Source organism: Oncorhynchus mykiss, chromosome 10, assembly GCF_057628025.1.
Source record: "Oncorhynchus mykiss isolate SJ-2025 chromosome 10, ASM5762802v1, whole genome shotgun sequence".
NCBI lineage: Eukaryota > Metazoa > Chordata > Actinopteri > Salmoniformes > Salmonidae > Oncorhynchus > Oncorhynchus mykiss.
In genome coordinates, this window is record NC_143031.1 from 68,558,827 (window position 1) to 68,572,818 (window position 13,992).

The window sequence follows — 13,992 nt, forward strand, 5'->3', positions numbered from 1 at the left end:
GGGTATGTCTATCAGTTTTGCACATCGAGAGACTGAAATTTTTTCCCATTCCTCCTTGCAAAACAGCTCGAGCTCAGTGAGGTTGGATGGAGAGCATTTATGAACAGCAGTTTTCAGTTCTTTCCACAGATTCTCGATTGGATTCAGGTCTGGACTTTGACTTGGCCATTCTAACACCTGGATATGTTTATTTTTGAACCATTCCATTGTAGATTTTGCTTTATGTTTTGGATCATTGTCTTGTTGGAAGACAAATCTCCATCCCAGTCTCAGGTCTTTTGCAGACTCCATCTTCCAGAATGGTCCTGTATTTGGCTCCATCCATCTTCCCATCAATTTTAACCATCTTCCCTGTCCCTGCTGAAGAAAAGCAGGCCCAAACATTGATGCTGCCACCACCATGTTTGACAGTGGGGATGGTGTGTTCAGGGTGATGAGCTGTGTTGCTTTTACGCCAAACATAACGTTTTGCATTGTTGCCAAAAAGTTCAATTTTGGTTTCATCTGACCAGAGCACCTTCTTCCACATGTTTGGTGTGTCTCCCAGGTGGCTTGTGGCAAACTATAAACAACACTTTTTATGGATATCTTTAAGAAATGGCTTTCTTCTTGCCACTCTTCCATAAACGCCAGATTTGTGCAATATACGACTGATTGTTGTCCTATGGACAGAGTCTCCCACCTCAGCTGTAGATCTCTGCAGTTCATCCAGAGTGATCATGGGCCTCTTGGCTGCATCTCTGATCAGTCTTCTCCTTGTATGAGCTGAAAGTTTAGAGGGACGGCCAGGTCTTGGTAGATTTGCAGTGGTCTGATACTCCTTCCATTTCAATATTATCGCTTGCACAGTGCTCCTTGGGATGTTTAAAGCTTGGGAAATCTTTTTGTATCCAAATCCGGCTTTAAACTTCTTCACAACAGTATCTCGGACCTGCCTGGTGTGTTCCTTGTTCTTCATGATGCTCTCTGCGCTTTTAACGGACCTCTGAGACTATCACAGTGCAGGTGCATTTATACGGAGACTTGATTACACAAAGGTGGATTGTATTTATAATCATTAGTCATTTAGGTCAACATTGGATCATTCAGAGATCCTCACTGAACTTCTGGAGAGAGTTTGCTGCACTGAAAGTAAAGGGGCTAAATAATTTTGCACGCCCAATTTTTCAGTTTTTGAATTGTTAAAAAAGTTTGAAATATCCAATAAATGTCGTTCCACTTCATGATTATGTCCCACTTGTTGTTGATTCTTCACAAAAAAATACAGTTTTATATCTTTATGTTTGAAGCCTGAAATGTGGCAAAAGGTCGCAAAGTTCAAGGGGGCCGAATACTTTCGCAAGGCACTGTACATGATATACATCACTTTGAGCTGAGAGGCTAAACCTTCATTAGATAGTTAAGAGACCAGAGCAATCAATAGTCATTTATTTAGAGTGTCCTCTTGTCTGAGACTGGGATATGTTTCGTATTGCGTCAAACAACAACATTGACGAATACGCTGATTCGGTGTGCGAGTTCATTAGAACGTGCGTTGAAGATGTCGTTCCCAAAGCAATGATTAAAACATTCCCAAACCAGAAACCGTGGATTGATGGCAGCATTCGCGTGAAACTGAAAGCGCGAACCACTGCTTTTAATCAGGGCAAGGTGACCGGAAACATGACCGAATACAAACAGTGTAGCTATTCCCTCCGCAAGGCAATCAAACAAGCTAAGCGTCAGTATAGAGACAAAGTAGAATCTCAATTCAACGGCTCAGACACAAGAGGTATGTGGCAGGGTCTACAGTCAATCACGGATTACAAAAAGAAAACCAGCCCCGTCACGGACCAGGATGTCTTGCTCCCAGGCAGACTAAATAACTTTTTTGCCCGCTTTGAGGACATTACAGTGCCACTGACACGGCCCGCAACCAAAACATGCGGACTCTCCTTCACTGCAGCCGACGTGAGGAAAACATTTAAACGTGTTAACCCTCGCAAGGCTGCAGGCTCAGACGGCATCCCCAGCCGCACCCTCAGAGCATGCGCAGACCAGCTGGCTGGTGTGTTTACGGACATATTCAATCAATCCCTATCTCAGTCTGCTGTTCCCTCATGCTTCAAGAGGGCCACCATTGTCCCTGTTCCCAAGAAAGCTAAGGTAACTGAGCTAAACGACTACCGCCCTGTAGCACTCACTTCCGTCATCTGGGTATTGGACTTCCTGACGGGCCGCCCCCAGGTGGTGAGGGTAGGCAACAACATCTCCACCCCGCTGATCCTCAACACTGGGGCCCCACAGGGGTGCGTTCTGAGCCCTCTCCTGTACTCCCTGTTCACCCACGACTGAGTGGCCACGCACGCCTCCAACTCAATCATCAAGTTTGCGGACGACACAACAGTGGTAGGCTTGATTACCAACAACGACGAGATGGTCTACAGGGAGGAGGTGAAGGCCCTCGGAGTGTGGTGTCAGGAAAATAACCTCACACTCAACGTCAACAAAACTAAGGAGATGATTGTGGACTTCAGGAAACAGCAGAGGGAACACCCCCCTATGCACATCAATGGAACAGTAGTGGAGAGGGTAGTAAGTTTTAAGTTCCTCGGCGTACACATCACAGACAAACTGAATTGGTCCACCCACACAGACAGCATCGTGAAGGAGGCTGAAGAAATTTGGCTTGTCACCAAAAGCACTCACAAACTTCTACAGATGCACAATCGAGAGCATCCTGGCGGGCTGTATCACCGCCTGGTACGGCAACTGCTCCGCCCACAACCGTAAGGCTCTCCAGAGGGTAGTGAGGTCTGCACAACGCATCACCGGGGGCAAACTAGCTGCCCTCCAGGACACCTACACCACCCGATGTTACAGGAAGGCCATAAAGATCATCAAGGACAACAACCACCCGAGCCACTGCCTGTTCACCCCGCTATCATCCAGAAGGCGAGGTCAGTACAGGTGCATCAAAGCTGGGACCGAGAGACTGAAAAACAGCTTCTATCTCAAGGCCATCAGACTGTTAAACAGCCACCACTAACATTGAGTGGCTGCTGCCAACACACTGACTCAACTCCAGCCACTTTAATAATGGGAATTGATGGGAAATGATGCAAAATATATCACTAGCCACTTTAAACAATGCTACCTAATATAATGTTTACATACCCTACATCATTCGTCTCATATGTACACGTATATACTGTACTCTATTTCATCTACTGCATATTCATGTAATACATGTATCACTAGCCACTTTAACTATGCCACTTTGTTAACATCATCTCATATGTATATAATGTACTCGATACCATCTACTGTATCTTGCCTATGCCGCTCTGTACCATCACTCATTCATATATCTTTATGTACATATTCTTTATCCCCTTACACTTGTGTCTATAAGGTAGTAGTTTTGGAATTGTTAGCTAGATTACTTGTTGGTTATTACTGCATTGTCGGAACTAGAAGCACAAGCATTTCACTACACTCGCATTAACACCTGCTAACCATGTGCATGTGACAAATACATTTGATTTGATTTGTACATGGTACTGGGACTGTCAGCAACACTGTCTGAGAGAACAGTCTCTCTGTTGATACATGGTACTGGGACTGTCAGCAAGACTGTCTGAGAGAACAGTCTCTGTTGATACATGGTACTGGGACTCTGTCAGCAACACTGTCTGAGAGAACAGCCTCTGTTGATACATGGTACTGGGACTGTCAGCAACACTGTCTGAGAGAACAGTCTCTGTTGATACATGGTACTGGGACTGTCAGCAACACTGTCTGAGAGAACAGTCTCTGTTGATACATGGTCCTGGGACTGTCAGCAACACTGTCTGAGAGAACAGCCTCTGTTGATACATGGTCCTGGGACTGTCAACAACACTGTCTGAGAGAACAGTCTCTGTTGATACATGGTCCTGGGACTGTCAGCAACACTGTCTGAGAGAACAGCCTCTGTTGATACATGGTCCTGGGACTCTGTCAGCAACACTGTCTGAGAGAACAGCCTCTGTTGATACATGGTACTGGGACTGTCAGCAACACTGTCTGAGAGAACAGTCTCTGTTGATACATGGTACTGGGACTGTCAGCAACACTGTCTGAGAGAACAGTCTCTGTTGATACATGGTCCTGGGACTGTCAGCAACACTGTCTGAGAGAACAGCCTCTGTTGATACATGGTCCTGGGACTGTCAACAACACTGTCTGAGAGAACAGTCTCTGTTGATACATGGTCCTGGGACTGTCAGCAACACTGTCTGAGAGAACAGTCTCTCTGTTGATACATGGTACTGGGACTGTCAGCAACACTGTCTGAGAGAACAGTCTCTGTTGATACATGGTCCTGGGACTGTCAGCAACACTGTCTGAGAGAACAGTCTCTGTTGATACATGGTACTGGGACTGTCAGCAACACTGTCTGAGAGAACAGTCTCTCTGTTGATACATGGTCCTGGGACTGTCAGCAACACTGTCTGAGAGAACAGTCTCTGTTGATACATGGTCCTGGGACTGTCAGCAACACTGTCTGAGAGAACAGCCTCTGTTGATACATGGTCCTGGGACTGTCAACAACACTGTCTGAGAGAACAGCCTCTGTTGATACATGGTACTGGGACTGTCAGCAACACTTACATTAATTCACCACGTTACAACCTGGGTTGCTGAGCTCAGCTGCTATTGGGTGACACAGTCAAAGAAATACCGTGGCAACAACATGTTCTCTCTCTCTCTCTCTTGCTCTCTTACCTTTCCACTGCACTTGGCCTTGTCAATGATCTTCAGTGCATACTCCTTCCCAGTGGACCTATAAAGACATACAGCAACACTAGTCCTTCAAATCATGGTATATTGTATTTACTGTAAATCCTTCAAACCAACCCAAATCATGGTATATTGTATTTACTGTAAATCCTTCAAACCAACCCAAATCATGGTATATTGTATTTACTGTAAATCCTTCAAACCAACCCAAATCATGGTATATTGTGTTTACTGTAAATCCTTCAAACCAACCCAAATCATGTGCAACCATCTGCCAAACCATAACGTTTGAAAGGCACTTTTTGTTGTGTTTCATCACAAACTAAGATTCTAAGTTCTATCCAACAGTAGACTGAACAGTGTTGCATCCCCATACACAGTCATAGGCTGAAGCATTAGACAGTGCGTGACGGTGTATTGGAGCATCTAGCCCTTTTGATTAGAGGAAGGAGTCTTCTCTCTGTATATTACAGACAAACTGCTGAGTCAGAAGGGAAACGGTAATGAAGTGGATTTCATGGGCTAAACCCCAGACACACGCACATACACAAACAGTAAATGCTTACTTAAATTCTATAAATGCCTGCTGTCATTAAGCCGTAGAAGCAGTTATGACATGTGACGTGGCGCTTATTAAGTCACATTGAAAGCTACTGATCAACGTGGTCATTTATTAAGGGCTTTTTAAGTCCAACAGCCTAGTGAACATTCATTACAAATATGAAAATCCATCAATGAGATGTAAAGAAATGTAATATTCTTAATTTACATACCGTTCTACACAGTCTTTCACCACGGCAAAGTTTCCGTCTCCTATGACCTTGCCGACCTTGTACTTATCCAGGACGGTTGTGATAGAGCTACAGCTGTTGCCGTTAACTGATGAGGAGAGACGTGTTACAACGGGGCACATCAGAATGTTACTTCCTGTGGCCCACATATTTACAGACTGAACAAAACATTAGGAACACCGTCCTAATATTAAGAACACCTTCCTAATATTTACACCCCCACCTTTTGAGACTCAGAACAGCTTCAATTAGTCGGGGCAAGGACTCTACAAGGTGTCGAAAGAGTTCAACAGGAATGCTGGCCGATGTTGACTCCAATGCTTCCCACAGTTGTGTCAAGTTGGTTGGATGTCTTTTGGGTGTTGGACCATTCTGATACAGACAGGAAACTGTTGAGTGTGAAAAACTCAGCAGCGTTGCAGTTCTTGAAACAAACTGGTGCACCTGGCACCTACTATCATACCCCGTTCAAAGGCACTTAAATCTTTTGTCTTAATCCTACACCCTCTGAATGGCACACATACACAATCCATGTCTCAATTGTCTCAAGGCTTAAAAATCCTTATTTAACCTGGCTCCTCCCCTTCATCTACACTGATTGAAGTGTATTTAAAGTGACATCAATAAGGGATCATAGCTTTCACCTGGATTCACCTGGTCAGTCTGTCATGGAAAGAGCAGGTGTTCAAAAAGTTTTAGACACTCAGTGTAGAATGACGTACAATACCTACAAGTACTTACTCTGGTAAAACTTGCATTGCAGTGAAATGAATATGATCTCGTTTTAATCGTGTTTTAATCTAATCAAAGTATAAAGTAATTAATTGCCCATTAACCCAGGCAGCGTAGCTCCTACCCTACAACTAATGTCTGGCCTCTCCTACACACAGCCCAAGGACGTGTTGATACCGCCTGGCTGTCTCACGCAGAAGCACACAGATCTTTTCACTTGTTCTCCGCATCACACTTCTCTGTCCCTCTGTTGTGAGTGCTGCGGCACGTGTCGCTGAGTAAGCAATTCTAATATACCAAAACCTGCATTGAGGCCCTAGGGGGGATTGGGGATGCATTGGGCCACGTGTTTAGGGGTGAGTGAGTGCAGGCAGGAGCTGTGAGAGTTGGCACAGAGACAGGATAACACAGGGTAAAGAGAGGAGAGGAGGAGAGAGAGGAGGAGAGGAGGAGAAGAGGAGAACAGAAGAAGAGAAGGGAGGCGTTGAGAGGGGAGTGGAAGAAGAGTAGGGAGGGGAGGAGAAGGGAGAGGTTGAGAGGAGAAGGGAGGGATGAGGACAGGAGTGGAGTGGCGAGGCAAGGAGGAGGAGGAGAGAAAACGGAAGAAAATGTCAGAGAAGGGGACACCTACCCTCAGGACTCATGTTATAGGCCAACTCCAGACTGTGTGGAGACCCGTTCACATTGGTGGCAGATGTGTGATGTGGCGGAATCTGGAAAGGGGGAGAGAAAGAAAGTAAGAGATGAAGAGAGGGAAGGAGAGAAAAATAAGAGGTCAGCATCCTTCCCCTTTCAGCCACCACTCAAGTCAAACCTTGAAAACACACGCATCACCATGGCAACTATAAATATAAAATGGCACACACAATGGATTAGAGGTCAAGGTTGGCTGGGCATAACTGTTGGTTACGCAACTCCCAATCCAATGCTTTGTTTTGACATCAATACTAGCAAGGCGATCGAATTAGCCAGTTACATCTCCAGAGTAATACAACAGGACAGGTCCGCTTCATAACATCGATCCAGAACGAAGCCCTGGGATCTAGGGACATTGACTAATGGTTTTGCTTTAAGTAGCATGCATTTGAAATCCAATATAATGCCATGACAGAGTGTGTCAGAATAACTTGCTCATGGATCCCCGTAGTGTTGTATAGTGCTTCAGAGTTCTGACAGGAAACTGATACAAAACAACCCCGCAATTAAATGGTATAGTTTGGTACTGGCACTTACCCTGTATATGGCTTACATTCTTCTGTTTGTGTTTTTCCCTCCCTTATTTGTTGTGTTTTTTTTTGTTCTACTATTTTGCTATTGAACACTGCATTGGGAAGGGCTAGCAAGTTAAGCATTTCACTGTACTTGTGCAGGCCTTCTGAATGTATTTTAATTGACTGATTTCCTTATATGAACTGTAACTCAGTAAAATCGTTGAAATTGTCGCATGTTGGATGTATATTTTTGTTCAGTATAGTTTGGTAAGAAAATGTTTCATATTCGACTTTATAATCCATTATTAGATAGGTAGCTCAATGGAAAGATAGAAGACGATTCTACAAAAACACGTCTCTTCTGTATTGCTCTTACAGTTCTCCATTCTGTGGACGTTGTGTGCCTACCCAAACTCAAAAGAAAGTGAGCAGGTATGTATATCACTGTGTTAATTATGCATTTGGCGTAAAATAAGTGTTCTGCCCTTCAGAACAGTACAGGGTGTTAAGAACTATCTTAATGGATAGGCCTCCCCTACTGTCATTTATCAGGCAGAGGAAACACAAACTTTAATGGATCGAAATGATGACCAATGTTGGAAATAATGAATAATTTGACGAGAGGCTTTTTCCAAACGAGAGAGCTGTGATGGCTGTTTGAATAGGTTATATGGGTTATTATAAGACTCCTTTTTCAAGCATTCTTGGCTTTCACATGCGATAGAATCCGCCAAGTCATCTCAGTAATCTTTTCTATTATGGAAGAGAAGCTCTTTCAACACTTCTAGAAGTACACGAACCATAAGGCTTATTTCTTTTACCTGGACTAGAAAAATGTATGCATTATTTAGTACAATCTCAAGGTGAAACACCTTTGAACTGGGTGGATTACATCATCAATCTTTCTTTTCAATTTGTTACTTTGTGATGTCTTTCAGAGTAACTAAGTTATATCAAACGTTATGGACCTGCCAAGTAAACACGGTGTAGGTGTTGCCAAACTGTAATAATCATCTCGAGAACGTTTAAGTGCTGTTGTCCCCACTGTCAACAGATTCAAGTGTTCTGGCCAACCACTATTCCTGATCTAGTGCACTTGAGGTTAAATAATTTGCTACTATATGGTTATTTATAGCATATCACTCTTCCTATACAGGTACATACAGTGCAATATAATTATCTGGAGATTATAGGTGGTGTGTGTGTGAGACACGGTGTGTGTGTGTGTGTGTGTGAGAGAGACTTACCTTGAAGCTGTGTATACTGCGGGGGCTGGTGGGGGAGGAGCTGTTGGATTTGGTGGACTTGGGGGTGGAGATCGTACTGCTGGGGACACCATTGACTGGAGAGTAGAGAGAGAGAGAGAAAAGAGGGAAGGAGAGAGGGAGGAAGCCATAGTAAGACAATGATAGGGCAAGGGCTGGCCCAACCGGATGTGCTGATGTGGGGAAGGGCAAACGAGAGAGGAAGTCCTTTTTCCTCTGGAGAGATGTGGCTATTTAAAAGTGTATTACTGTTATTACATTGTGTATTCTATTTTTCTTATTTTTTTTGGACACTAAAAGAAATGTCTCTATTACAGGAAGTGATATACGATAGGGCAGGAAATCCATTTGTGACACAACAAAGTTCACTTTGAATGGGTTTACTTTCACTGAGTTGACAAAGCTCTGTACAAACATATCTCCAGATCGCCGAGTGCTAGATTTTCATCAGGTGTGGTGTGGCCTTTCGTGTCTAGAACTGTGTGTGACTGTCCAACTTCCTGTCCGGTCCCCTGTGGGGGGAAGCAGGTTGTGTTTGGCTCCAGCAGACAGACACGCAGGGTCACCCCAGGTGCCTCCGCAGGCTGCCTGGATAATCTGTCTGCAGCTAAGGCCACACGAAAGCTACGACCCTGAGGGTTCAAGGGTACCTCAAGCAGCCTACCTCCAGGAACCTCCCTGTGTCACAAACAGTCCTCTCCTCAAACAGCAGGGCCTTTCTATGGAGAAGTCGGCTATATTGGAAATGGTAGTGTATTTCTGTGAAAGGCCTCATCTGCCACACACTCTAGGTTCTTGGCAGGTACACTGCCACACGCTGTACCGTTCCCTGAGACAACCAATCTGGACCTGCGAATAGCAATCAGAACCACCAATACAGTACAGCACCTACTAGGGAATATGATGCCAGACAACTGATGTGATTATTAAATTCAATTAGAAGGGCTCAGTGAAAGCAGCTGAAGACTAAAGCACTGAGGCTAATTTAGTACATGGGTTTGTATCAGCCGGTCCTGCACCAGTCTGTGCTCAGATTAGATGCATACTGTAGAAGCCAGAGGGAGTTTCTGGGCCAGGAAGAGAGGAGAGAGAAAAATAGAGAGTGAAAAAGAGAGAGAGAGCAAGAGCCAGAGAAAGGGAGAAAGAGCGATATCCAGAGATCTTTAAATAGTCTTGGGTCAGGGTGGCAGGCCAGGGAGGTCCACAGTGGAGCAGAGCTCCTTCAGAGTAATTGATGGCACTTCCCTACACAGCAGGAGTCTGACTGACATTACAATATACTGTACTGAAAGAGACTAACTGGACCTCTCATAGGGCCCCGTCAGCCACAAGGTCAACCTCAGGCCACGGGTGCACTGACCAAGACTCCAAGCAGTCAGGAACTTCAAAAGGGTTTAACTGGTGCCCTCTCTGAGAAAGACTAGCGATTATTTTTAACATATTGTAGAGATGATTAAGGCTAGGAGTTATTCTTGGTTAGGCTTCATGCTCAGGGGAAAACTCAAGGTCCTAGTAATGATAGCTAGCTAGATGAAAATGAGTGGTTTGTTGTGGTTGGGTAATGGGCCAATAGAGTGGGCAGTGCAGGATGTCAACAGGCTTACCTGGGGATTTAACAGGAGACTGGCTACTGGTGGAGTAATGGATTGGTCTTCTTACTGCAGAGAGAAAGACAGTTTTACAGCTCGAGGTTTCAATGTCCAACTTAAAGCCTCAAAATCTATTTTTACCTGAGCTTAAGATAAGTGTTCGATAATTGGCCATATTGCCTGTAGCCTGCCAAAATCCTGAAACTCTTTTTGAGGTGATTACACTAGTTAGTGTCAGATGAAAATCAGTTACTCAGTCCATCATCCAATAACTGTGTGTGTGTTTGTTTGTGTGTACGTGCATGCAGGTGTATACCTATGCCAGGGGACTTGATACGGCGTGAGAGTCCAGGGCTCTTGCTCCCAGCAGCCCTCGTTGGAGTGGGCGAGCGAGCAGAGTATGAGGACTTGAGCACCCGGCATTCTGTGAAGACAACACACACAGGGTTAAAACCACACACAGTCACACACACCGACCTCATTTCCTATCTAGCACAATTCAATACAGTTCCCAGTGTTCCAGTCAAACTATTTTAAAACAGCTCCAGCTAGGAACTAGCTCTATAATATAATTGGCTCTCTTTGAGAAAGCATTAAGTAGGGAGTGTTCAAGAAGTTAAGAATGTTTAATTCACGCAGAGAGCTTTCCACAAAAAAAACTCAGTTAAGCATTTGCTTTTTCCAAACGAACACCACATGTGCAGTCGTCTGTGGCTCTGTGCGCTCCAAAACTCCATGAAAAATGCACAAGCTGTGGTAATTACGCTATCGTGTTTGCTGCCTGCTGCGCTGCTACCAACGCTGTTGTGTTAGTAGCGTTTCACAGATGTGCGTACACCAGCTGACAGAGCTGCGCTGCTGGAGCAGTAGGTGTCGGGGTAACGAGGTTGGTGGTTCAACTGTTTTAGTGCTGTTGCACTGACACATAAAACAGTGGAGGCTGCTGAAGGGAGGACGGCTCATAATAATGTCTGGAACCGAGTGAATGGTATCAAACACATGGAAACCAAGTGTCTGATGTATTTGATACCATTCCACTGATCCCGCTTCAGCCGTTACCACGAGCCCCGTCCTCCCCAATTAAGGTGCCACCAACCACCTGTGATACAGAATTGTTTTAGCAGCGTTGACAACAGAGCGAGCTGCGTTCAGGAGCTCTGGTTACTGTAATGAGACTAGTGGTTAAACTGTCTGGGTCATGTCAGATGCTGTTAATTGGGGGGTGTTACAGTGTTAGACGCTATTATGACACCATGAGCACAGAGGAGGTACCAACCAGCTGTGGCCAATTGGAGACAAATGATTCCCTATAAAGTGGACGTGACCCAAGCCTGTTATAGGAGCAGACCCCAGGTGCGATTCAGTTTACTACGATGCTAGCTACTGTACCATGCAAGTTTGTAAACTTGCAGTGTTGACTTTTTATATCGTTCCCTAAACCATGTTTGGATTTGACACTGTTCTCCACAATTGAGTCTGACAGTGCAACAGCCCCTTGGGACTCCTGTAAGACACTGTGCAAAGACTTAGCAGCTGAAAAGAGGTACCTAGAGCAAACACTTGTTTTTGAGAAGACCTAATTCTTCAAATGGAGCCTGGCAGGAGAAGTAGGACAAGGAAGCGCTAAAACAACTGAAGAACAGATTCAGCTGAAGAAACTAAACACTCATCGTTAGAACAAACAGTGTTTACACCTGTGTGTGTGTGTTTTAAAGATGCACTATGCGAAATCACTCTGCCATTTCCTTGTTGCTAGCATTCTAATAGTTTGCCTAATTTCTGTTTATGTGAAAAAACAAGCAAGTATAGTGTAGAGAATCATTGTACCATCTAAACTGCTGTGACATATATTTTCAGCTGGTGTACAAAACCGAAAGTAAAGACACAAAAACTAAACTTAAAAATGGGCCATATAGAAATAGTGCACATAGAACAGATCTACCGCTTCTTAGACTTGCTTTCAATGCGAGTGACAGATCTATACCTCACATTTCTATGTGAATTTTGTCAGGTTGTCCAAAAAGTGACATTTTTCAGCTTTAAATGTTATGTTACAGGAGCAACACTAAGAAAACAGGATGTAGCTAGAACCTTGGGAATAGTTTGGAGAAGTGTCTGAAATTAGCCTGTTTGGATTTTATATACAGTACATCCTGTCTCCACCTTATCTAGCACAGAGGATAGGGGACTGCAGAGGAGTTGTACTGACATCGGCCTGCTTAAGATAACAATGGGCTAGCTATGGACTAAAGAGGCCATATCCTGCTGCAGTAGGGGGTATCGCTACGGACATCTTTTAAGTGATTTTCAAGAACGTCTTCTTCTCAACACGGGGATGGTACATATTCACATAATGACAGTCACTGAATAACCCTGGAATGGAATGAACTACTACAACTACACCCTACAAAATGTGACTGCAGCCACTTTCCCCTACAGAAGGCAGGAATCTGTGTGTGTTCAGACCGATAGTCTCACACATACTGTAATCAATAGTTTCCTTCTCTTGGAGGAGAGGAATGATTTCAGATATTGAGTGATGATCACACTATGTCAGAGTCATGATTAAGCATCACGAGTCACCGGAACCACTTTTAGAACAATTATGAGACTCATTCAACTGAGAAAATTAGCGTTCACTATTGTGTGGTTGACAGATAATTATCATGTTACACCATTCAGACACACTTCATCCTGACTTCTAGTATGAAAAGGGGAAAGTGGTTTGGCATTGACATCTCTTTAGGGAATTTACACTATACTATTAGAGACATAGTCTGCTAAGCTAAGGCTAGCTTTTTCAAACAGAAATGTGCATCCTGTAGTACTAACTCAAAAAAGTTCTGGGATACTGTAAAGTCCATGGAGAATAAGAGCACCTCCTCCCAGCTGCCCACTGCTCTGAGGCTAGGAAACACTGTTACCAGCGATAAATCCACTGTAATTGAGAATTTCAAGAAGCATTTCTCTACGGCTGGCCATGCTTTCCACCTGGCTACCCCTACCCCGGTCAACTGCCAGGCACCCTCCACAGCAATCCGCCAAAGTCCCACCATTTCTCCTTCACCCAAATCCAGATAGCTGATGTTATGAAAGAGCTGCAAAATCTGGACCCCTACAAATCAGCCGGGCTAGGCAATCTGGACCCTCTCTTTCTAAAATGATCTGCCGCAATTGTTGCAACCCCTATTACTAGCCTGTTCAACCTCTCTTCCGTATCGTCTGAGATTCCCAAAGATTGGAAAGCTGCCACGGTCATCCCCCTCTTCAAAGGGGGTGACACTCTAGACCCAAACTGCTACAGACCTATCCTACCCTGTCTTTCTAAGGTCTTCGAAAGCCAAGTTAACAAACAGATTACCGACCATTTCGAATCCCACCGTACCTTCTCCGCTATGCAATCTGGTTTCAGAGCTGGTCATGGGTGCACCTCAGCCACGCTCAAGGTCCTAAACGACATCATAACCGCCATCGATAAGAGACATTACTGTGCAGCCGTATTCATCGACCTGGCCAAGGCTTTCGACTCTGTCAATCACCACATCCTCATCGGTAGACACGACAGCCTTGGTTTCTCAAATGATTGCCTCGCCTGGTTTACCAACTACTTCTCTGATAGAGTTCAGTGTGTCAAATCGAA

At 44.5% G+C, this 13,992-nt stretch overlaps 1 protein-coding gene across 5 annotated transcripts in view; it reads right to left on the reverse strand.

Annotated features, from left to right (window-relative positions):
- Positions 1–13,992, reverse strand: part of dclk2a (doublecortin-like kinase 2a) — a 107,502-nt gene that overhangs the window by 55,162 nt on the left and 38,348 nt on the right. For all 5 annotated transcript variants that reach the window (XR_016483898.1, XR_005034205.2, XM_036933638.2 and 2 more), the window contains exons 4-9: positions 10,669–10,776; positions 10,368–10,421; positions 8,746–8,840; positions 6,919–7,000; positions 5,538–5,643; positions 4,750–4,807 (exon numbers count right to left, since the gene is read on the reverse strand). Coding sequence is in view for 3 of the 5 variants with exons in the window: in XM_036933638.2 (XP_036789533.1) it covers positions 4,750–4,807; positions 5,538–5,643; positions 6,919–7,000; positions 8,746–8,840; positions 10,368–10,421; positions 10,669–10,776 (503 nt within the window). In the remaining 2 variants the exon portion in view is untranslated. The remainder of the gene's footprint in view (positions 1–4,749; positions 4,808–5,537; positions 5,644–6,918; positions 7,001–8,745; positions 8,841–10,367; positions 10,422–10,668; positions 10,777–13,992) is intronic.